The sequence below is a fragment of the Pungitius pungitius genome, chromosome 6, assembly GCF_949316345.1.
Source record: "Pungitius pungitius chromosome 6, fPunPun2.1, whole genome shotgun sequence".
Lineage (NCBI taxonomy): Eukaryota > Metazoa > Chordata > Actinopteri > Perciformes > Gasterosteidae > Pungitius > Pungitius pungitius.
In genome coordinates, this window is record NC_084905.1 from 14,694,387 (window position 1) to 14,716,992 (window position 22,606).

Genomic DNA, 22,606 nt, shown 5'->3' on the forward strand with positions numbered 1-22,606 from the left:
ATTCCTGAAGAAAAAAAAAAAGTCTTTCTACAGCACCCAAATATGATTTTATTCCTCATGACCACATGTCCAAGAGATACAGTATTCAAAGACCTACAGTATTCAAAGACCCAAACAGAGCTTAACATAATCTTGATTTGAAGTTCACAGTGACATGTGTCTGCATGATTGATATGTCTACTTGATTGTCCACATACGGTATATTTCAGCAGATGGCTTATCCACCACAAGCTCCAACAAGTATTGCATATTTCTCTAGAAGAGTGAGGTAGAACTGTTTCAGTGTTCACTTGTCAAAAGCTTGAGGTTGATACATTCTCTTTGTTTATGCAAATACAGGATTGCAATACATGATGAGATACAGTTTAACAATGACAAGTCCAGAGTACATTCCTGAGTCCAGAATAAATCCAGAGATACTTACCAACATGAGAAGTTAATTCAGGTAAATGTTGAATTACTTCCACCTTACCCATAATTCCCAGCAAATTTTAAGGCTGAGCCAAATGATTAAATAAGAGTTAAATGAAAACACAATACAGTACATACAACATTTCAACCAAACTGCAAATTGCTTAAGGAAATCCCTTAAAGCTGCTATGAAAAATAATAAACTATGAGGTTACAAAGGTACAAAACAGCTTCAAAAAAATAGTTAGACCGGACCTATAACATTGAGCCGAAGCTTTTTTGGTCTTCTTTAGCTGCACTTTTTGTGACCACACTGTTCTACATGGGAAAAGCCAGCTACAAAACTGTATTATAATTAGCTATAAATGCATCGGACACTCAACAAGGTGCTAAAGACACTTCTGAACAAACCTTGTGAAGCCCTTTAGACATGAATGCCACATTCTAAAACAGAAAAGCTTCTAAGAGGCACCACGGTCACTATGATCTGAATTTAAATTATGGTTAATGTGCACGCCGGTCAGCCCTGTCCCCATGACAAATCTCATATGAAGCACATTAAATCAACCAAAATGGAAATACTCATTTTAGATTTCATTCCAAGTTTCACAAAAAGACTGCACTGCTTGAGTGAACAAACCGGGGGTCGACAAGTACAACTACAGGTGTACAAGTAAAAAGCAGTATAGTTTAAACAATTCATGCCTGACCAGAGAAGTATGCATATTGCAAATGTATAATTCATTAAGCTATGGACAGATTTAAAGACCAGTGAGGCTTAATGTGGTCCCTTGGAGGAGGAAGAAGATGAAGATGAGGGACTGTGCGAGGACGACATGGCACTGAAACCATTCGTTCCTGCCATAGTTACGTTCTGTGACCCCATAGGAGCAGCTGACCTCTGAGCAAACAGCATTCCTGCAATACAGAGATCAGACAGAAGAATTAAGTTAAAACAAGCAAAACCAGCATGTTGTTGGAACACATTGCATGTCTAGTGCTAGGTGGAATTTGAATGCATTAAGAATCATATATCCTAAGGAATAAAGAAGAGATAAACAATAAAGAAGAGAATCTAAGAACTATCAGAGTAAACCAAGTTTCTATTATGAAATGATGTGCAGTGTGTACATGTGCAGTCTCACATCCCCAAAGACTTGGGTTTGGCTTAATTTTAAATTATGAAGACATCATTAAATGAATCAAACTAAATGATATCATTTGGTTATTTTAAAAACAAACAAAGGTTGAACAGTTAATACGCTCCTCACCTGAGTAAACGGTGCCATTGACCTCCACAGACACACTGATACTTGCTGCTCCACTAGTGGAGACACTCTGAGACAAATCCTGTTTGCTCTCTGTGGGACAAAAAGAAAATGGAAGTTATGTACTGTTATGGACCAAAGTCACCTCATGTGACGACAGGCCGCGCGTCATTACAGCGACGACCGCTTACCGTGTCTGTTGTTCAGTTTGAGGTTCACGGGGTTGAACTGAGACGCCAAGGCCAGGAGGTTCTGTTGGAGAGCCTGCTGCATGAGGCGCTGCTGCTCCTCCGCCATCCGCATCATTTTCTTCTCCGGACCGCTGGCGGCAGCTCCTCCAGGTGCTGCCGCTCCTGGAGCGCCTCTCTCCAGCCGCTCTCTGAACTGCTCCAACGTCACAGCCTGTGCCAGCTGCTGCTGCTGCTGCCCCAGGGTGAGAGCGCCGGGCGGTCGGCCGGGCAACACAGGGGTTGACATCTCATCTGGTCAATTAGAAAAACAGTGATTGTTAAGATTATTTTAAAACGTGGAGAAAAATGAGAGGAAAATCAAAACCTTTCTAAGATACCTGCATTAATACTGAAAAAAATATAATAAAAACACATTGAATGACCGAGTAGGAGGCTTCAGATAGATCGCTATAATGCGGACTGTTTATTTCATATTTTTGATGGTGATCAAAGTACCAACAGGCCTTCTTTGAGACAAAGTAAGAGGTGGAAACGCAGCATAAATGTGTCAAACCGTACCTGCGTTTCTCTTTGAGAGATGTGAGGGGGCGGATGTACTCAGGCCGGTGTGTCCGGTCGGGGGGGTTTGCACGGTGGGTGAAGAGAGGAGGCCCAGTGACGCGGAGCTGGGGGAGGGCGAGTAGCGGTATAAAGTGTTGGTGTAGCTGGGACGGCGACCTTCCCGGCGGTTGCTGTCGATGGCGGCCTGCAGCTCTCCTGGAGAACTCAGACCCTTCTTCTCGCACTCAAACGGGTAAAGGTACTTCATATACCTGCACAAAAGGTTCCCAAATTGTTCTATTAAAATAAAAATAACTCAAAAAAATCAATTCATTCATGAGGTAGTATTCTCTTTCATTGAAAGACATTAATATAATAATTTCTCAAGATATTACTAAACCCCCCCCCCCCCAAAAAAAAATATATATATTTATATATGATACGCATGGGAAAGACACGTACTGGGTGCGGAGGGTGAAGGCTGCGCTGGTGATGGATGTGGGGAGGTTCAGACCTCTGGTGATCTCCCTCCAAATCTTCTTGTTGATCACCTCCACCAGGCCTCCCTTCTCTGTCACAAGTTTATAAAGCATGTACAGGTCCAGCACCTGCTTTGCCATGATGGGGATGCGGTTCACAGGAGTTCCTGAAGGAATAAGAGGAGACAGTCGTCCTTTAAACCCAATGAGACGAGTTCATTGTCTTTGGATTCTACTGAGAAATTGGCCTCAACTACGGAGGACAAAGGAAAACAACATAGTCTGATTTACACACCTTAGGGTCTAAGGTTAATGTTAGATAATATGGCTTAGCATGTATAATCTGTGTGGATAGACTTCTCTAATGGAGCTTATTTCAGATGGGTGGGGGTGGGGACCATTCCACAGCAGCTCTGTTGCTACATTGATTTGGGAGCGGGGGGGGGGGGGCATCTTAGATAGAGACAGCAGGGGCTGCCAATCACGGGGTTAACAGCTAACCCGTGCAATCCTGACCCGACGGAAAGCCAATTAAGCAAGGAGGCTAAAAGCAAATTGTAGAACCAAGATTCATTTGAGCTTAAGATGAACCTGTGTCACAGACAAACCTGTTCCATTACCACAACATTAGTTAGAACAATGAGGAGATCTGTTGACGAATTAATAATCAAATCCGTCAGTTGTACATGGTATTTGAAAAGTGTTTATTTTTTATATTATTAAAAGCGTGTTGTTCCATTCACTTGCAGAAAAAAGTGCCTCATAGCTCCTCACAAAAACATAAACGAAGGCTCCAACTCGCCGAATTTTACCTCGTTTCTGCATAAAGACAAAGAGGTCATCAAGGAACTCCTTCCGTTGTGGGTCATGATCCAGTTCATATAGCTGTAAACAACGACAAAAAACCCATGAGCAACCAGCTAATTTCTGTTCTACTTCTGAGGTCATTTCAGTCATTTTTTTCCCATTTGCATGCATCTTCTAAACCTCGTTACCTTGGCAAAGTCCCTGGATGGTTCTCCTCTTATTTTTCCGCCTTCATTTTCCTCCGCCCACATGCCATTTCCTCTCTGAAAACATAGGCATCGCAAGAAACATTAGTCATCCGTTGTCCACTGGATTGTCCTGCATGTTCATTGTATGATGCAAACACAGTTTTCCGTAAGGGGCTCGCTTATTTCAGACGGAATATATGGAGGTAAAATGGTATCATAGTCCACACACACACACACACACACTTATGGCCTTGAGGAGAGCATTTTAAAACGTATGTATGTCATATTTCTTGTGCCAGAAATGGAGAAAAACTAGCTTGACCAACTGGATCTCATGTTTCCATCGCTGCTGGAGACGATAAGTCTGTGACGACTGCAGGGAATTAATGCCAATGTAACCTTTCCCAATAAAACAAAAACAAAAGACGTTGAGTGGGTTTTTGTCTAGTGGTGTAAAGGTGGTTCACATCGCTGACTTTGTAGCTACTAATAACACTTCTGTGTCACTTCCCATATAACAAACTTTACAGTAAATATATATTGTTTACCGCATGCCTGGTGATTTGTTCGCTCATTTTTATGTCTTTACTGATTTTGTGATTTTTATTTTCTCTATGCATTAAACTATTTTTATAGTGTCACCATAAACAGAGGTTGTTATCAGAAACTTTTTTTTTTTAAAAGGTATTAATGCCATGGACTCTCGTTAGATAGTTTAATGGGACATTCCTCACCTCCCCCTTCACTAAAAGGGAGTGGAGAGCAGCCTGCGTGCTAAAGCCTGCTGAGCAGTTATTGTCCCAGAGACTGATGCAAGTGGGAAAATAACACGTGGTTGATAGAACATTCTTATGAATGGTCCTTCATTACAATTCAATCATTGTCTTTTATATTCTTGCTCCAAACAGGCGTTACAAATCATTCAAATGAAGGAAGGAATATGGTGATCGCGTCGCAGCTCATTAAACCCTCACTGTTTCCTGCGTCTGTATGGACCAGCGCTTTGTGAATATGTTTGAGATTAAAACAAGCATGTGTATTATCCAAAACAAAATGTGTTTTTGTATGTGACAGGATCAAATGCTTCAGTTGTCAACCTTGGGTTGTATAAACATACACAATACTGTTTTTGTGTGCCCTTCAAACAACATTACTTGTTAAAAGGCATTTAAGTGCATCACTTTGTCCATAAATCACATTAACTAAACGCGTGTTGTGGCAACTGATCTCACCTGGGGCTTATACTAATAACACCCATCACATTTCACACTACAAAACGCATGAGAACTAACGACTTGTTTTTTCAAGTCCGGATGTGACTCTCCTCTGGTTTACAGTAAAAACACCATTCAAGCTGCAAACGCTGACTCACAAAACGACATCAAATGATAACGCAGAGGTTCTGCTTAGAAGCATCAGAGATCATTTCAATGCATTCGAAACCATTACAAAGCAACACTTGATCCACAATGCTTAGCCAATTCTTTCAATCCTTTACTGTACTTTTAATACCTTTAGCCGATTGTTTGTTTCTAAACCGCAACATCTTCTAAAACTCTGTTTTCTGGAAGTAAAACCTGTAGGAGGGACCCAGGGTTTTGTTCAGTTGTTAAACTACTTCTACAAAATAGAACGGTTTGTATCCCTTTTACACACACCACTGCCTCTGTGGTGGCACAGCTGTTGACACATCTAATGGCTTCAGCTTAGAAACGTCTGATAAAGGACTTCTACTCCCCCAGCAGAGAGCTTATTGATGGGAAGGTAGATAAACATCCCAGTCTTTTCACCATGAAATGGAAATAAAACCCTTCCCCCCCCTCTTATTGATGAGCGAGTGGGACCTACTGCGGCTCTATTAACAAAGAGCTCTCAGTTAATTGCTCACACATTTTTCATTCTGCCCTGGGAATCCTGATAGTATTCAGCATGTAGGTCAGGAAAAGGTTTCCTTTGTTTTGTTAAAAAAGGTTGGATTTGAATTTTTAATGGTTTTATACATTTCAAATGATCTGGTCAATATATCTAAGTGAATAAAGTCAGGCAGTCAAGATAAGAAACAAAAACAAAGGGATTTACTTTTAGGTAATTTAGTGAACAGATACTGCCTTTTTAATGAGCTGTATTAAAATATTCAGCTAAACCAGCACAGCTGCAGTATAAACACATCAAATGATTAATCCAAATCAAATGATCAGGCCTCTAATCAACCAGATAAAGCGTGCTGTTCTGGGAACTGGGACTCCGAGCAAACAGGGGCCATGAGACAATTAAGGGTGGACAGTGACTGAACAATGTCTGCCGTCAGGGTGAGGCCACATGCTCTAGAGATGTTTGTTTAATTAAATTACTGAAAGGAAAAGCTAAACAAGTAAGAGAGGGACGATAGTAGGATGCCAACGAAATAACAACAGTAAATCTATGCAATCATCTCAACTTCCAAGAAGACCTTTTTCAAACCGTGTAATACACGGTTACCTTCTTTTTACAACCCATCTTCGATTAAAAACAGAACAAACGTTCACTACTCTAGCTGTCGTGTGCAGGTTTGACAAAAGGAAATGCAATTCTCTGGCCGTATAATGTATTGATCACTCGCAGTTAAATTAATCACCCATTAAGTGTTGCCAAGCAACAGCTAAATTATGCAACGCAATCCCCTGAGATGAATCAGCAATGATGTTTCTGAGAGAGCGAGTCGTTTTTGAAAAATTCATATAGAAAACCAGTAACTTTCATCTCCATGGGTTGTCGTTTACGGTGAGGCACAAACCCAGCTGTCCTCCTGGCCACAAGCCTCATTAATCTGAATTTGTATTGAAGTGGTTCCGTTTTAAAAGCACACACACACACACACACACACACACACACACACACACACACACACACACACACACACACACACACACACACACACACAATAAATCTTTGAATTGACCCTGTGTCAGTAGTCAAACATATCAGCTCGAAAGCACTCATGAATACGAACACATCTCATTTAAAAGTAGATCTGTCTGATACAATGGGAAAGGGGTTGAAGTGAAAAGACTTGCAGGTTAGGGGGCAATTCCTTACAGCCGTTAACCCTTGAAGGAAACCGTGTCCGTAAATACACACTTGAGGCCATTTCATTAATCCCCTGCTCTCATTCGGACCGACCTGAGCCGCCTGCTTTGAGCGGTTAGGATTGGACAACAGCCAAGACCAATTAGCTCAACCAGTGGTCACGTCGCTCCGTTTGCAAGAGTGTGAGAAAGGAGGTGCAGCACAGCAGAAGAAGGAGACATCCACGACCCGGTCAGTAATTAAACCCTATCGGGTTTGGGCCCCCCTAGCCAATGGGAAACACTCCCTAACCCCACATGTGAGAGGACGGGAGGAAGAGCAGGCAACGGTTGACCTCCCAGCAGGAAGAAGTCAAGAATCAACTAGTTAGAACACGCACCAGCAAACAGATGTTCAAATAGTTAAGAGTTATTTATCTATAATAGATACAAGATTATACAACGGGATCTCTATGAGAGGAAGTGATCACTGTAAATGATTGCTGAACAATCCAGCAAAGAAAAACTATATGGCTTTAATTGGGACAATTGGGGAAACTTACTTTATTGAGAGGCTCATCATAGCCCCAATCAGCCGAGCCGTTGGGGGAGGTGAAGTTGGGTTTTCCTGCAGGAGACAGAAGCGCCTTCTCCTCCTGCTCCTGTTTTATGGCCGAAGGCGGAGAATCTGACATTTGCTTCACAGCGGACGAGTGAGCCGTGGAGTGGGGAGTCAAAGGGAAGCCTACAACCTGCTGGAATCCAGGCTTCTTCACTTGCTGGCGAGGCCCGTCCCTTACGTCCCCTACCCCCTCTTCGTACTCCTCGGGCTCTACCATTTCCTGCTCCTCCTCATCAGAGTCTTCATCTTCTTCCTCATCTGGATCCATTCTGCCGACACGGCCGTTCAGAGCCTGGTGAGCTGCTTGGTAGGTCCTTTCCACCCGGGAGTCCGAGGGCCTCGCTGCAGCAGCGTGTTGAGCAAACAGGAGCTGGGCGTGAAGAAGATGTTTCTCTTGAAGGTTCATCTCCAGTTTGGCCCCATGTTGTCTCTGCAGCTGCTCCATCACCGCCTCCAGCTTCACCCCAGCATTACTGGACTGTGGACACCCGACTGAAGTGGCCGCCTCGGATAAGCTCAACTACGGTCAAAAACATTTATTTACCTTTTTATACCACCAAACTGTTGAGAAAAGAATGTGTCTTGGCCTATTTATAGTGCAGGACATTATCTAAAGAGTATTTAAGAAAACTTTGTTGTGTTTACATATTTAGTATATTGGCTGAATAAAATCATACATATTTCTTTTGGAATAGTAAAAAATATTAAATGCGAGTAAAAGGAAATTTTAAAAATAAGTCTGAACCACAAAGTATTGGTGGATTAAGCTGTAAACTTGAGCCGATAATTACATAAAATACTAAAATATATTAGTTGTAGAATAAGAAAAAAAGTTCTGTATCCTAACTTTGTTTAAGACTACATAAATATGAGAGGATTAGTGTCAGCTCATTTCAAAGTTTTTTAAACAAAAATTTTCCCCACAGAACAGCATATGCAAAAACAAGGCCTACACTTAATACTCGTGAAAAACGCTTAAACTAGTTCAAAAATAAAGCGAAACTCGATCGATGAAGGTCAAATGGTCCTGAAAAACGGGCAGATTTATCGCCATTTGCTTTGTTACAGTAACAAACGCGAGTGGGAGCGTTTCCAAAGAGCCGTCGACACTCACCATTTGCGCCTTGGAGTAATCCATCATCGTCAACAGGTCGGTCCTAGTTTCTCCTTCTTGCTTCCGGCCGAAATAAATCGCATTGCATGATCCGTTTTCCTTTCCAAAGGGAAAAGAGCTTCTTCTCGGGTCGAGTGTGCGTTAGAAGCCGGATCGGAGGTGGAACTGGAGGAGGGGGGAGACCGCTGCGCGCTTTGGCTCCGTGGTCCCTGCGCACGGAATCTCAAACATCTCTTGATTGTCTTTGACTGAGTGGCAAACACCCCCCGACTCGCATGAATGAAAGGCCCGCCCCGCGCGTAAAGCTCGTAAAGTGGGTTTTCTTCCGAGCATTTCCGTGGCCAATATACCCACCCACTTCACGTAGCCGGCCCACCCACTGGTCTTATCCTACTGGAATGGCCGTTGAGATAACGCGGTCTCTACTGCAACAAAAACATTTTTAGTCCGCAGCTGTTTCACTCACTTTGCGACTGACCTCTAAAGCCGCAGCACACTTCCACTGCTAAGCGAGTCACGTTCTCCAGCGTGGAAAGTCCTAGTTAGGGATGTATTATCCCCTTTTTCTCTTCCTCTTTGGGGCAGGCTTAGGAACATTTAGCAAAAGGTGCGCAAAGCAGGCCGTCAGAGGGAGGTCATCCTGTGGAGGGTCTATTTTCATCTCATCTCTGGCAAAGCCTTCTAACGAGAAATGAACGTCTCAATTTTGTACTCTGAACAATACTGGAATTCTGCTTGGGCAACACACCTCTCTATATAACACCAAGGTAGCGACATGACTGGATTGATTAAAGGTTAAGAACATAATACATTTTGATGTCAATTCACATCATTATGCCCTTACCAAAACACTTTTCCTAAAATGAGAAACAAACCACAAAGCTCTTTTAACACCAGCTGACAAATATGGTTTCCTGGCCTCAAAAAAGGGTGGATCATACCAAACCCATTCCTCTCAAATAAGTACAATTTGAAGTGTTCCAATAGTTGGAGCAGATGCAAGATTTTGACTAATTCAATCGGCAGTTTCATTTTCCTGGTTATCTAACAGGATTTCACATTCATGGTTTCTTTTTACTTGCAACAAAGTCAAAATAGAGGGCGAAAATAATTGCCCCATGATAGTTTGAATTGCCTTTATAGTAAAATATTTGTACTATTAGCAGGTAAAATTTAGATAATTTGTCCTGTTAAATGCCAAATTAATCATCATAAGTCAACACTTTATGACTCTTAAACATCCTGTTTCCAAGAGGTAAAGTGCTTACCAGCACCTCAAGTCATGACCCTTCCTTCCGCAGGCGCCTCAAGCTTCAGTGGTTCCATGGAAGGCTGACAATCGTCATTGAGCCTGGAATAGTTGTAGCTTATTTTATCCCCCAATAATGTAAGTATAGTAGAGCCAACTGTTAATACAATAGGATCAGCTTTCTGATCCTACTGTCACAATTTCTTACATTTGAAATCCTGCAACATATTTTATCCTGACGCTCAAAAAAATTCTTAGTATCTCTTGTGGCAACAGTCCATTTATGTGTTGAATATTATTTGAACACATTCATTTTACAAGCATGTAAATTCTCCCTGAAATGAAAACAGATGTAATTGAATACAGTCGAATGATTTGTACATTCAAGTGAAAACGCTGCTCCCTGGTGGCAGAATCTGATCCTCAAGAATATTCAGACACACAGTCGGCAAGACAAGAACCAAACAAGTGACGCTTTCCATTTTAGCAACTTAAAATGAATTGGTTGTATTGCTTCAATAAAGGATTCAAACCATTTAAATATCCCAAAATACTTGCGACACTCAATAAAGATTCTTCCCTTTATCATGTTCATCAATATTTTACAAGCAAAAGAACCTAATAAAGGCCAAATTAAATATCACACGCATTTTATGAGGCAAACAGTTGAGTAAAAGGGTTCCGTGTCCTGGGGATATTCACCGCCATTTGGTCTGAAAAAGACAAATAAAATAACATTTCCTTTTAGATTGCGCTCGAATGACAAACTTGATGTTTGGGTGACATACATGACTGATCAGAGAATACGATTACCTTCTCATCTATACTTTGTCAATGCCCAGCTCTTCGGGTGTAGGGATGCTGAGCTCTTCCAACGTTGGCTTAAGCTCTTGGATCAGATATGGATAGATGTCTTTATGTGGGCCGGCTTTGTCCTGAAGTGAACAGCAACAACCCATTAATCGTTAACTTACAACGAGCAAAAATGCAATATATAACCACGCTCACGAGGTGTTGCCCTCTCTCACCTTCACAGCTTCCAAAATTCGAACAGCGCTGGCCAGGTCATCTAACCTCCGACAGGCTCTAAGTGCTGCCTCGAGAATCTTTGGCTCGGGTACGAGATCGTAACCAATCAATGTGTTCCACCCTGTGGGAAAAGAAATACATATTTTAAATGGGAGAACACTCAAAATGTATATACTTTCCTTGATGATACCGTTATCAAAGGTGAAACGCAAAACACTGCACAACTTGTTGTAAACAGCAGAAATATAGTGCTGTTGGGAGTGTATACTTAACCGAGACGCATTCGTAAATATCAATTAGAAGACCTTTAAATGAAGGAATACTAAAGAGACTAAAGTCGTAATGGCAGCACAGATCCCATTTACAGGCAGATCGGCATCTCACATTCATAATTGAGAGCATTTTACTTGTTAAATAGAAAAGGTAACTGAACGTTTGTATTGAGTCTTCAAGTCCTTGAGTTTCCTCGTCTGACATCCACAAACCTTTACCTTTTCTCAGCTCCCATGCGTCAATGTCTTGCTTGTTGAAATAGGTGACCCAGCGGGCATCAAACTCCTCATCGGTCTCCTGCTTCCCATGAGAGTAACACCTTGAGGCCAATAAAGCTGGAAGATGAAAACACTTTTAGTCCGACGACCAATTCAGCAGGAGAATGCAGCACTTAAAATGGCAGCTGGTGTTGGGTAACGTAGAAGGAAAAACACGGTTACGGGTGAGATGTCTACAGCGAGTCAAGTGGGTAAGGAGGACAAATGCTGTCCAGTAATGGAAGTCACCTGGGTCATTTCCAAGGTCTTTATATGACATAACGTTACCTACAACACCAACCTGCTGGAATTCACCTTGGAAAGGAGGGAGTTAATGTCAAAAAGGTTTGGCTGTTATTATGTATACCGAGGAGTACGTGGGAATCAGACGACTGAGGTTAGTATTTAATTTACGTAACGTTCAGCTGTATTTCCAATAATAAAGCTAACGTCAGAAGCTAACATCCCTGACAGATAAAGATGGTGGAGCAAAGCTTTAACTAACGTTAGCTACTGAAAAAACGTACGCTTTTACAGTGTTCTTGTACCAAATTAACTTGATCTAATAGAGCAAATTGGCGACCAGTAGCAGTGGTGAACACTAAGCTAACCTAGTTTAGTATGTTAGCATCATCAGTAGAAAGACAGGCCCCAGTGGGAGCCTGTGAACTGGGTCATGGCAAGGACACAAGGCACAACGAGCTCCACCGAGCCACCGTCAGTACCGCGCACATTCCGGGTTCATGAGTGTAAGTAGTAGCCTACATCCTTTCACTAAAACGTCCGCCCGTTTAACAGTTGGGGGTGCAATTGTACGTGATAGCCACACTAGCTAAGCCGCTAGCTATTAGCTAAGCTAATACTAGCTAACGTTAGCTATTAGCTAAGCTAATACTAGCTAACGTTAGCCGTGCAGGCATCGCAATGTGCCGACAGCCACACTGGGTTTGCGTTTCAACTTCGCCCGGCCAGCTTCAGGAGAAACCAAATAACACCGTTTTATTAAGATTTGAACAAATACCTTTACATCCCGGTTGCGTACGGGTTAAACTCCGGACACCGGAGACAGAGAGTCGGACGGCGGCGCTGAACATGATGTAGGGTAGCCAGCTACACGACACGAACCGGTGAGATTTTGAAAGAGGAAGCTGGCTCTCGGTGACTAGACCGTCACGTACGCGAGCTTGTTCTGCGCATGTGCAAACTGCGGCGCGTCATCATATATGTGTATGTTTGCAATGAGGTGCCATGCCTATGAACATTTTTCTAAGGGTGTTATTTAGGAGGATATGCCCCGAATAAAAAATTGGATCAACAAGTTTAAACATTATCATTTTCAGTGAAAAGTTCTGTAGCCAGAGCCTTATATTTTACTTTAGAATCAAATGTGCTGTGATTATCTTACTTATGATCCCAATAGTTAGTAGCATACACACAAGAGCCTACAGCAAAATCACATATTGCCCATATTATGGCAGGATGAAAATAAGACAGGAGTCCAAACGCCTGTTGTGTTAGGTACTGTTTTTTTTTTTTTGACAAGATGACGTGTTTTGGAGGACAGCTTTGAACCTCAAAAACAAAACAAAAAAATAATTGTAATGCAGGTAAAATAGTTGTGTCTGTTCACTTTTGGGTATTTTATTCAAATGAATGATGTCTACACACTCTCCAGCACAGGACAAAACTAAAATGCAGTACATTTATTGCAGTGATGTTATATCCGTAAAAAGGGACGGAATTATTATAAAAATAAATCCTCAAACTAAACATTGTGGTCCTTTACATGAAATTGAATGATTATCCTCCAAAAGTAGAAACCAGAATATTTATGCAAACCAGTAGCCAAATCCAGTGTTATAATACATAAGCCTTGATAATTGATAATAATCTTTTACGTGCTGTAGCCAGACTTTTGTGGAGAAAGTTCTGGAGAGGTTCATGGAGAGCATTCAGTCATTTGAGTCATGCAGACAGACTCTCTTAGCTGTCTGCTGTGAGGAGGGACTATGAGCCGTCCTGAGCAGACCTCGACGTCTCTCTGCATCCTCCGCGGAAACACTCAGGGTCTGCGGGGGTTGATATCCAGGCTCCTGGGGGTCCAGAGGCTCTCTAGAGAGCAGAATGCAAACAGCAGGAACGGTCCTCTGCACGGTAACACCCGCTGCTCCCTGTTGTGGACTCTCCCACACCTCATTCACGGTCTTGTAGTAGAGCTTGGACACCTGGTGGAGTTCTCCCACTCTACGTTTCAGAATCTCCACACACGTGATGGTCTTGGTGACCCCTCTTCCCGAGCCAGTGAAGACCACTTGCCTCATTGATGCCCCACGGCTGTCTCGCCCCTCCTCTTGCATGCGAGACGATGCAAACTGCAGCAGATTGCGGATCTTGCTTCCTTCTTTCACTCGCATGTGGAGGAAGTCTTCTGCTAGGCCGGGGATCGGGTAGGGACCGCTGTCCTCTGTGCGGCTCACTATCCTGAAGTTGCTCTGGACAACTTTTGGAGTCAACGATGTAGAGGGGACGTTAGGGTCGAACGAAGTAGACTGCAGCTCCATCATAGTGCTGCTTGTAGAATTTAAACTGTTCGTCTGACCCCTGTGTTCAGTCATTGTTGAAGAAAGCCGGGGGAACAACAGCGCAAGAAAACTGAGCTGTCAGCTTCAGGTTTTTGTTTAGCCCCCTCGAGATCAGAAACGTATCTTTTCATACATTTAGAAACTACAAACTGATCAGATGTGGAATTAAAAAAAGAAGTGATTTATCCTGATCTTCTCTCTCTTTGCATTTCCATTTTGTCTTCTGAGCACTGAGATACCAGCCAGCAGAATGGAGAGGGTATTTCTTCCTCTAATCCCATTGATGTGAAGGAAAGGACGTCCTTGCTCCATTCAGCACTGAGGACAGCTGATGCCAAACAACACATATGAGGCTCAGAGAGAGACATGTAGAGTGGGACAAAGTGCTCTTAAAGGCACATGCAACATTTAGTCATTTCCATCACATTGTACTTTGTTGTTTTGGGCGGTATCTTTTGTTTCATACTAAAGGGCTCAGAGGTGTTATTTGTCCATGCGAATGCTTGAACTATATGGATGAATTAACACGAGTCAATGAGATTTAATAAGGCATACAGTTCAAACGGCCGTTTGTTCGGAACAACTCTTCTTTTAAACTGAATTGGTGTTGATTGTTTATATTCGTAATGTGGCTTTTTGTCAATATAGCACCAAACTGGGGGGACGAAATATAAGTCAATTTAACTGTCTTCCTCTGCACTATCATCAGAGAGCCATATGGCATGAAAAGTGCATTCCTTCGGGCTATCACAGCAACTTGACGGTTCTCCTCCCTTCAGTTCATCGCCGGCTGGGCTGACCCAGAAAATCCCTACTGCCTTATTTGTGCATCTTTTTAGGAAATGACAATTATGAGGACATTCTTACATTGGAGCTGCAACTGTTTTGTCTTAACATGTATTAAACCAGAACCTATAAGAATAGATTAAGTATCCAGATGCAAACGAAGATGTTTTCCCTAGACACTTTCTTTGGAGAAGAAGAGTCAAGGGAGGAGGTCAGCAGGCAGCTGTTGGGCTCATATGGAACCATTATACTGTTACAAAGGGGCATTTCTGCCTCACAAGATGGGATTCACCCCATTATGCCACTGAATTGAACAATGAGCACACAATATGCTTCTTAGTGGAACAAAATACAATTGGTTCCCAGGAGAATAAGACACTGCCCATAAATTACAGTAAAATGAATGTTTACGGTCCATTAGCGGATTCAAATCATGCATTTGTAAAATGTTTGGATGATATAACTGGACAGCGTGTGCCATAAAAAGAATATTTTTTTATTTGACCGTGGTAGTTGCTGTTGGTTACAGTTCCATCTTGTGGTTCAAAACCAGTAACACATCAATAACAAAGTGGCCCTTGGAGCTGTAGAAGTAACATTTTTGATCTGTTTAACAAAATTAGATATTCCAAATCTTTTATTAAAAAAAGAATGCATCGTACAAAATGTACAAAATATATGCGTAAAATGCAGAGCGGACACACATTTAAATGACCCCAGACTTTAAATTCTGATATAAGGCAAATAAGAAAGTTGGAAAGAATACACCAAATGTTCTCACAGTTGAAGGTGATGCCCAAATCCATTTAGTGGTGGTATTGTCTAGTTGTTGTTTCTTAATCATTCGAACAAAAGCTAATGAACGCAACAAAAAGCATTGTTTTTTATGTTCACTTGAGCCAAGTTTAGCCACAAAGAAACAAATTTATTTCCAGTTTGTTTAAAAAAAACGTGAAATATACAGTCAACATGAAGTTTATATCATAAATCATTTCTAGCATTCTCGGCACAGTGTATAGCAATCGATTGTAAGATGTCCTCGTGGATGGTGGGTTCCTGTGTGTTGATGTGGACATCTCCTACCTGGCCGTTCTCATACCTACGAAAGACATGGGTAGAACGTTGTGGAGATCTGCAAAATAATCTGCAAAAGTGTCATTGCATTGAGAGGCACAAAGCCTTCTCCAGCAGTCCTGGTACTCACACAAAGAGGAAACGCGTGCACACATGGTCGGATACAGGACACACCCAAATGTCCCTGTGTTTTTGAAGGTCTTTTGAAGTTACAACTGTCAAAACATGCAGACAACTTATAAAACTCAGTCACAAATGTATGTACGTAGGTGCATCTTAAATGTACCTTCACAGAGAGCGATGCAGTTTAGATTCCTGTTTTGCAGAAACCTGGCTGGCCCTTGCTGCTCCTGTGGTTGGTTGGGTTTATTTATGAGTTCTTCTCTGGTTGGCATTTGGTGTTGCCCTTTACCCATCTCTGCTCAAACAGGAATGATTAGTTTAAAAAGAAAACATGCTAATATCAATGAATAATTGAACATTGTTTTGTAAAATAATTATTGTGTGCTTTTGTACCAGAGTATCCAAATGATATGCCTGAGATGGGGCTAAGATAGATTCCTTTTCCATATGCAGCTCCATGAAGCTTAAACAAGATACAATGTGAACACTAATGTATTATTTCATGCCCAAATCTAACAGGTTAGACTAACAAGATAAACTGCAAAGTCTGTTAAAATCACAATAAAAAATATTGAGTTCAAAGGTCAATTTGAATTTAGCTCAAGGAACATAAAACCCCAATTTTCCTACTGTACCTGTAATTTTGTATGCGATGCATTAATCAGTCCATTTCTCAAAATAGAATGCCAGTTTTCGATGTGGGAACCACTGAAGGAAGACAAAAAATATAGGTTCTTAGCATTATATTCTATAAGTTGTTTTGATATGAAGGTTTTATATTCGTGGCACAGCTTGGACTTTACTCACTGGAAAGCAAAAGTGCTGCCGTGCAGCTTCTTGGCAGTTTGAAACCGAGCTTCTTTGCACGGAGGGCTGCTGATCAACAGGAACTGATGGGGTGTGTGCATGAACTTAAGTTGCTAATGTGGAAAAAAGAGAGTACAAAACACAGCTTGTGAAGCAATACTTGAACCTGTAGATTTGAACCGTGAACTCTTTCATACCCCATTCAGTGGAAGCTTGACAATGTGGGATCTGTTGCTTGCTAAAATCCTGTTGACAAACGTACAAAGACATACCTGGGTATGAATTTAAGAAACATTCAGAGTTAATGTCATGTCAGAAAATGTGCCTAGATTGAACAACTCACCACTGTAGTAAGGGGTGAGCCAGAGGGTCTATCTTGTCCATCTGCATTTTTATTTCAGAATAAGGTCCCTGCACATAACAATATAATTTCACCCTTCTATTAATGGAAAAATTCACAAGCTTTCAGATAATTCTCACGAGAAAAGTTATGCATTTAAAAACAAAGTGTCAAGAGTGCAGGATTTATTTCAAATGAGGCACCTGTGACATCCTCCTGATTAACAAAACACTGTCCAGCGCTTTTTGCATCCTGTCGTAGCTCTTTCTCTGCCAAAACAGAAAAATGGACCAGTCCTTCAGCTTAAAATATATATATGACATATTGTATAGTTCATAACAAATCAAGTCATTGACAAGTTAGTACAGCTAATACCTTAGGACTAAAGGCCAGGGTTTTGGGGTTGCACGGATCAACAACAGAGGGGAACGGTTTAAATATGATGCTCTTGCGTGAAGACTGAAGAGCAGCTCTGCACATGGCAACCAGCAGGTCAACCACCTGTAGAACAGCCATTACTGCAACACATCAACCCTATGTAATGATCACCACGACTACCCTTGGAACGTGTGTATGTCGGTCACAAACCTCTGCACCGGTGGCAACCTCCTCCGTAGCCTCAGCCATAACACCCAGCGTATAAAAGGAGAACACACAAAGCTCCCTGGTGCAAACTGCTGGCTACAAACACACATACCAACAGTCAACGTCTGCGTTCGCTTGGTTTTCACTCGGTAGATCTTCTGTAGGAGTGTACCTTTAGCAAAGGGCCATTCTGAAACACATGTCGCTCATCACAGACAACGCAGTATTCGTTAAGCGTGGGGAGTCTCTGCTCAGCGTACCTCATTATCTGTGGACACAATGAAAGACGGCATCATGGACTTCACTTGCATTCCATCTAACTGCTTGACCAAAAATGAACGTTGTGGGGATGTGGATGTGGAAAAAGCACATTATGACCATTAGTTATCAGGATTTGGGGATTGAATATCCCAGTGCTGGTGCTCTCATTCTCTACCTGTACCAAGAAGCCATGCTGCAGAGGTGGGGTGGTCTTACAGTGCCCTATGGCCTTGGAGGAGAAAAGCAGCTCCATCAGCTGTTTGGTACTAAGCTGTGCGGATGTCTTGACTGCTGACACCGCCACCCTCTGAGGAAAGAAGAGGCGCAAACACTCTTTTTGTTAAACACTTAAAAAACATATTGAGAGCAATGCATGTTGTAGCCAGTGCAGATGCCAGGTGTTTTTTGGATTCACCTTTCCGCCGGGTGTGTAGGTGAAGAGCTCTCCTGTGGGATTCTTGATGGCGTAGGACGTTGTGTGATTAGTGAAGCGGTTCATCGCTGGCGAAATGACCCTGGCGTGCAGAGCAGGTTCCGGTAGCTCACTGGACCTGCTCACGGTGAGTCGGGAAGTTGGGAACGGAGACTTCAGACTGAATCAGCAAAACAACAGCTGGATTCATTGGATTGTCACATACTTGGACGGTGGGAGGCAGATGCTAAGTCTTGCCCGAAATTTCTTGATGTTTGCACTTGGCCTGAACCAGCTGTGTCTTCTCTTCTGTCTGACAATAACGTTCTCATTGGTCAGATGTTTCCACTCGCGAGACAAGAAGACTTTGAGAACACTGAGGGAAAGAAATGAAGAGTTAGTCCAAGCCATATCCTGTAAATACTGTACTGTAGATGGGCTTTTATGTTTGCTATCCAAAAGCCAACATCTGTAATAACGTGGAGGGAAGCCTAAACATTACTGTCATAACACTCACTTCTGTAATTGTTTCCTGAGGCTGAAATTATGGGTGTTGGATGGTTGAAAGACTTTGACAGAGGGCGCTGTGGGGAGAAACATCACTTAAGCTGGTGTCACATTAACTGAGTGACTTTAAGCCTGGTTGGCAGCTGTGTGGTTGATGCGCACCCGGTCCGTCGAGATACTGGGACGGAGAAAAGTTCAGGCGGATAACGATGGGCTCTGATAGGTCAATGCTCCAGGCCTTGGCCAATTCCTCCTGTAAAACCCAAACAGAGCAGTACCACTATGATGGCTCCACAGCAAATGTGTCAATATATTGCATATGAATGGAGTGACAACTAAGATGCCGTCTTTTGATTAGTTGTTTGTTATGCCTTTTATATACTGAATCATTTTTGTCCAACAAATCAATGAGAACATCTTGGTTTTGCTTTAACGTTAATCTCAGTTTTACAGATCTGTCGACAAGATAAACTAATAGTTGACATAGTTGACAAGGATATTATTCATTTCATTTGTATTAAACTTACATCCAAAACGTTGGAATTTATGTTTAAGTCAACATCCACATCGTCAATTGATCCATATTCCCTAAAAGAAAGAAAGGGAAGTGGAAATGTAACAATGTAGAAAAGCTGTAGCGATCCTGTTGAGATCATGAAGAAGACAAGATGTTCTGACCTGATGGAGGCTGCGGAGTCTGAATACAAAGTCCTGACCGCTTCCATGTCAGTCTCAAGCTGGGGGTGGTGAGTCAGGTCCGTGGACCAGCTCTCCTGCCGAGACAAACACCGACAAACTTGCCTTATGGACCGAGCATCTCAACTCCGCCAACCAGTCACGTCATTTTTACAACCACGGCTGAGAAGAAGGTTGAAGGGTGACACTCTAATTATCTGTTTAGCATTTTTAAATCCTTATCAGAACATTTATGTGTTTGTTACTGCAGTTGCCAACTGTATTGACACCATCTAAGTAGCTTGATATATAATTTAAATACATTACAATACAAATACAATAGTATAGGATTTGGACTCTATATTACATAAATGTATTGATCAATTTATAAATGTATCAATATTGTCATAGTCAAGTCTATAAGCCTGGATACATCAAATTACACACTTCTGAATAGTTTAAGACCTGTTTTTAAATGATTTGTATGTGTTTATAAAGAGCCAATACATGTTATACAACACACTGAGGATTGTTTTAGTGTAATCATTCATTACAAACCATGTGTCATTAATCATTTATTCCCCATTGATATGTTTGTTATGTATACTATGTAATATAATCACCAGATGCATCATACAAATGTGAAAAAAAGTAATGGTAGCACCGTTATTATGGAGTTATAACCCAAGTGTTAAATATATTCTAGTTTTACATTTCAAGTGTGACTAAGTTCAAATTTTACTCAACAACATGCAATGACCATGAGGTTACTTCTTCATCAAAACCTCTTATGCAACCATTTCTGCATGCAGGTGTCCCCCCTCAAGTGCGTAAATGTTGGTTTAGGATTGTGCTCAAACGAAATTCCAACCACCGCAAAGTAAAGCTTACAGCGATTCCGCACAGATTCTCATTTGAGTCACTGTCCTCATCACTTTGGCTCCCTGACCACTGCTGGCTCTCCGTCTCCTGTCGGGTTAATGAGAGAAGCTGTCAATCAAAAGATCCTCTTGTTACACCACTAATTAGTTCCTTCTGTTCACCCAAACAAAGTAAACTACAGTTGATTCATTATCTAAATTGTTGCTAATTAATTCTGACCGACAAATAATTTAATTGGCTCTAAAAATAAGAGCTAAATTGGCTTTCAATGAATGCAAAGAACTTCCCACCTTAAATTGTATCCAATAATATAGTATGTTACATCAGTATTACACAAATAGGAGCGGGATATTTGAGGCTCATGAAACTCACCATTTGTTTAGTTCTTTGGCTCTTTTTCAGAAGCAACCAACAGTCTGCTTCCTTCACTGTGACTGACACAATTACACACGTATTTGAGCTAGTTAGTACCTCTGCATTTCACATTTACTGACACATTCCTGTCATTAGTTTCTTCACAATTAAAATTAAATTATCATCGACAGGATTTGTCTTATTTGCTTCCCTTTGTCCCAACATCTACTGTACAATATTGTGAATGCAAATAAAATCATTCAAAAGCATGTTTGGTATTAATGTGTAAAATGATGCTATTACCACAAAGATGAAAAAGCGCGCTTACCTTTCCTTCTCAGGAAGAACTTAGACGTTTAACATATTCCAAGTGAGCAAACAGCGTTAAGAGTACATTTTTAAAAGTCCACATGGAACATGGACACAAACAAAAACAAGTATTATTCCTGTTTGAAGGTTGGCAGCTTACGTTTGACTGTCGGCTGCCCCTCTGATTTTGAAAAGCAACAAGTTCCACGTGTTTCGTCTCGTTCCTCTGCACCACAGGATTGGCTGCAAATACTAATGGCCTGATCAGCAGAACCTGGAAAGAGGAGGGTCAGAGAGAGAGACCAGCAGCTCCAGGTCTACTCAACAATTACAATATCTCAGTCCAGTTGGTATCATATGAGCCAAATCTTCCCAACAGCCAATATATTCCTTCAGTAAAAGAGAAAAAAAAAACATAAAGCATACGATCCTCCAGACCAGAACAGTCAGGTTCATTCATCAGTTTTAAGACTGTGACGAGAGACCAAAACCCCTGGTGGCACATTTGAAAGATGGCAATTTGTGTGATCCTTGGCATTTATTAGTCTTGCTGTCTGTCCGCTGTGCTGCAGTCTGACCTTAATCGTCAGTTACCCTCGTTAGCAGCGGCCGGCTGCCCTGCAGTCTGTCCGGATTAGAACACTTCTAGGACTGCATGCATCTTCTCTCAACAAGTGCTTTTCTCAGAGTAATCCACTTAGACATGGGTGGTGTCATGGGGTGGCGTGTATTTATAGTGGTTGGGCACAATGGCAGGAACGCCTTTAATTTTCACTTTAAAACCTTCTTTAATGGCTGTGCACGAACAGCGAGAAGATAAAAAGACTGATTTCTTCAGAGCTCCATAAGAGTGGCGTTTTTAGAAAACGTATGTATTTGTATTGCATAGTTTTTGTGTCGCATCAACCCACTTCCCATTCAATACACCCACTGTTGTCATTCTTTGGCCCCATCTGTCTGTCACACCAGATAAAGTGACAGCAGTCTCCCAATGACTGATTCCCACAACAAACAGCTCTGTGTTGCAGATACCACACGGTCAACATAAAAACAGATACCAGGACATTCACTTAACAGCAGAGAGAAAGAAGAAGCCACAAAAGCCCCCAAACTGGACATTTCGGTCATGTGGTCTCTCCTCTTGGACGTTTTCACCTCTTTATAAACAAAGCACTGTTGAGTATTGTTTAAATCTTTTTTTTTATAAATCTGGAGCAGCTAAAGCATAAAAAGTCCTGTGACCTAATATTGTAATTGCTGTATTCATCTTAATCTCCTAATTCAACACGTCTCAGCTGTTCTGCAGCTGTACACATTCACCCAGAAAACCCTTCAACGCGTTGTCCATCAGAGGGCGCTGTTGTTGTACGGAGGGAGACAAGAGGACGTCAAAGAGAACTTATTCAATGTCCCTGGAAATTGAACCGATGCGTCCTC

The 22,606-nt window shown here is 41.8% G+C and overlaps 4 protein-coding genes across 4 annotated transcripts; all 4 read right to left on the reverse strand.

Moving 5' to 3' along the window:
- Positions 1–35: 35 nt before the first annotated feature.
- On the reverse strand, positions 36–9,188 carry LOC119196728 (AT-rich interactive domain-containing protein 3B-like). The gene is made up of 9 exons (XM_037452684.2): positions 8,665–9,188; positions 7,492–8,070; positions 3,885–3,959; positions 3,702–3,774; positions 2,873–3,056; positions 2,429–2,682; positions 1,871–2,161; positions 1,683–1,772; positions 36–1,329 (listed from the first exon to the last, which is right to left on the reverse strand). Exons 1-9 carry the CDS (start codon positions 8,689–8,691, stop codon positions 1,190–1,192), a joined length of 1,713 nt encoding a protein of 570 aa, XP_037308581.2. The 5' UTR covers positions 8,692–9,188; the 3' UTR covers positions 36–1,189.
- Positions 9,189–10,175: 987 nt separating this feature from the next.
- LOC119196625 (cytochrome c oxidase subunit 5A, mitochondrial-like) lies at positions 10,176–12,654 on the reverse strand. Its single transcript, XM_037452450.2, has 5 exons — positions 12,494–12,654; positions 11,434–11,550; positions 10,942–11,063; positions 10,727–10,848; positions 10,176–10,626 (listed from the first exon to the last, which is right to left on the reverse strand). Exons 1-4 carry the CDS (start codon positions 12,564–12,566, stop codon positions 10,735–10,737), a joined length of 426 nt encoding a protein of 141 aa, XP_037308347.1. The 5' UTR covers positions 12,567–12,654; the 3' UTR covers positions 10,176–10,626; positions 10,727–10,734.
- A 448-nt stretch (positions 12,655–13,102) lies between these two features.
- Positions 13,103–14,352, reverse strand: LOC119196314 (ribonuclease P protein subunit p25-like). Its single transcript, XM_037451882.2, has one exon. The coding sequence runs from the start codon at positions 14,085–14,087 to the stop codon at positions 13,425–13,427; it is 663 nt and encodes a 220-aa protein (XP_037307779.2). The 5' UTR covers positions 14,088–14,352; the 3' UTR covers positions 13,103–13,424.
- Positions 14,353–15,419: 1,067 nt separating this feature from the next.
- Positions 15,420–21,337, reverse strand: LOC119196206 (protein mono-ADP-ribosyltransferase PARP6-like). The gene is made up of 22 exons (XM_037451736.2): positions 21,189–21,337; positions 20,879–20,940; positions 20,516–20,593; positions 19,628–19,722; positions 19,477–19,537; positions 19,112–19,202; positions 18,960–19,026; positions 18,669–18,818; positions 18,446–18,581; positions 18,206–18,337; positions 17,942–18,037; positions 17,773–17,865; positions 17,560–17,685; positions 17,388–17,453; positions 17,188–17,255; positions 17,042–17,090; positions 16,845–16,957; positions 16,673–16,745; positions 16,431–16,500; positions 16,201–16,332; positions 16,045–16,129; positions 15,420–15,939 (listed from the first exon to the last, which is right to left on the reverse strand). The coding sequence occupies exons 2-22, from the start codon at positions 20,879–20,881 to the stop codon at positions 15,822–15,824; spliced, it is 1,902 nt and encodes a 633-aa protein (XP_037307633.2). The 5' UTR covers positions 20,882–20,940; positions 21,189–21,337; the 3' UTR covers positions 15,420–15,821.
- Positions 21,338–22,606: the final 1,269 nt, after the last annotated feature.

Coding starts and splice junctions, on each gene's coding strand:
- LOC119196314 (XM_037451882.2), bottom strand. CDS start 14,087: ATGACTGAACACAGGGGTCAGACGAACAGTTTAAATTCTACAAGCAGC.
- LOC119196728 (XM_037452684.2), bottom strand. CDS start 8,691: ATGATGGATTACTCCAAGGCGCAAATG. Junction 3,057..3,701: donor TGTCTTTATGCAGAAACGAG/GTAAAATTCGGC, acceptor TTATTCCTTCAG/GAACTCCTGTGAACCGCATC. Junction 1,773..1,870: donor CAAACTGAACAACAGACACG/GTAAGCGGTCGT, acceptor TTTGTCCCACAG/AGAGCAAACAGGATTTGTCT.
- LOC119196625 (XM_037452450.2), bottom strand. CDS start 12,566: ATGTTCAGCGCCGCCGTCCGACTCTCTGTCTCCGGTGTCCGGAGTTTA. Junction 11,551..12,493: donor TACGCAACCGGGATGTAAAG/GTATTTGTTCAA, acceptor TTCATCTTCCAG/CTTTATTGGCCTCAAGGTGT. Junction 11,064..11,433: donor CGCATGGGAGCTGAGAAAAG/GTAAAGGTTTGT, acceptor CTTTTCCCACAG/GGTGGAACACATTGATTGGT.
- LOC119196206 (XM_037451736.2), bottom strand. Junction 19,203..19,476: donor TAAATTCCAACGTTTTGGAT/GTAAGTTTAATA, acceptor TGGGTTTTACAG/GAGGAATTGGCCAAGGCCTG. Junction 17,866..17,941: donor AGAATGGCCCTTTGCTAAAG/GTACACTCCTAC, acceptor GTGTGTTTGTAG/CCAGCAGTTTGCACCAGGGA.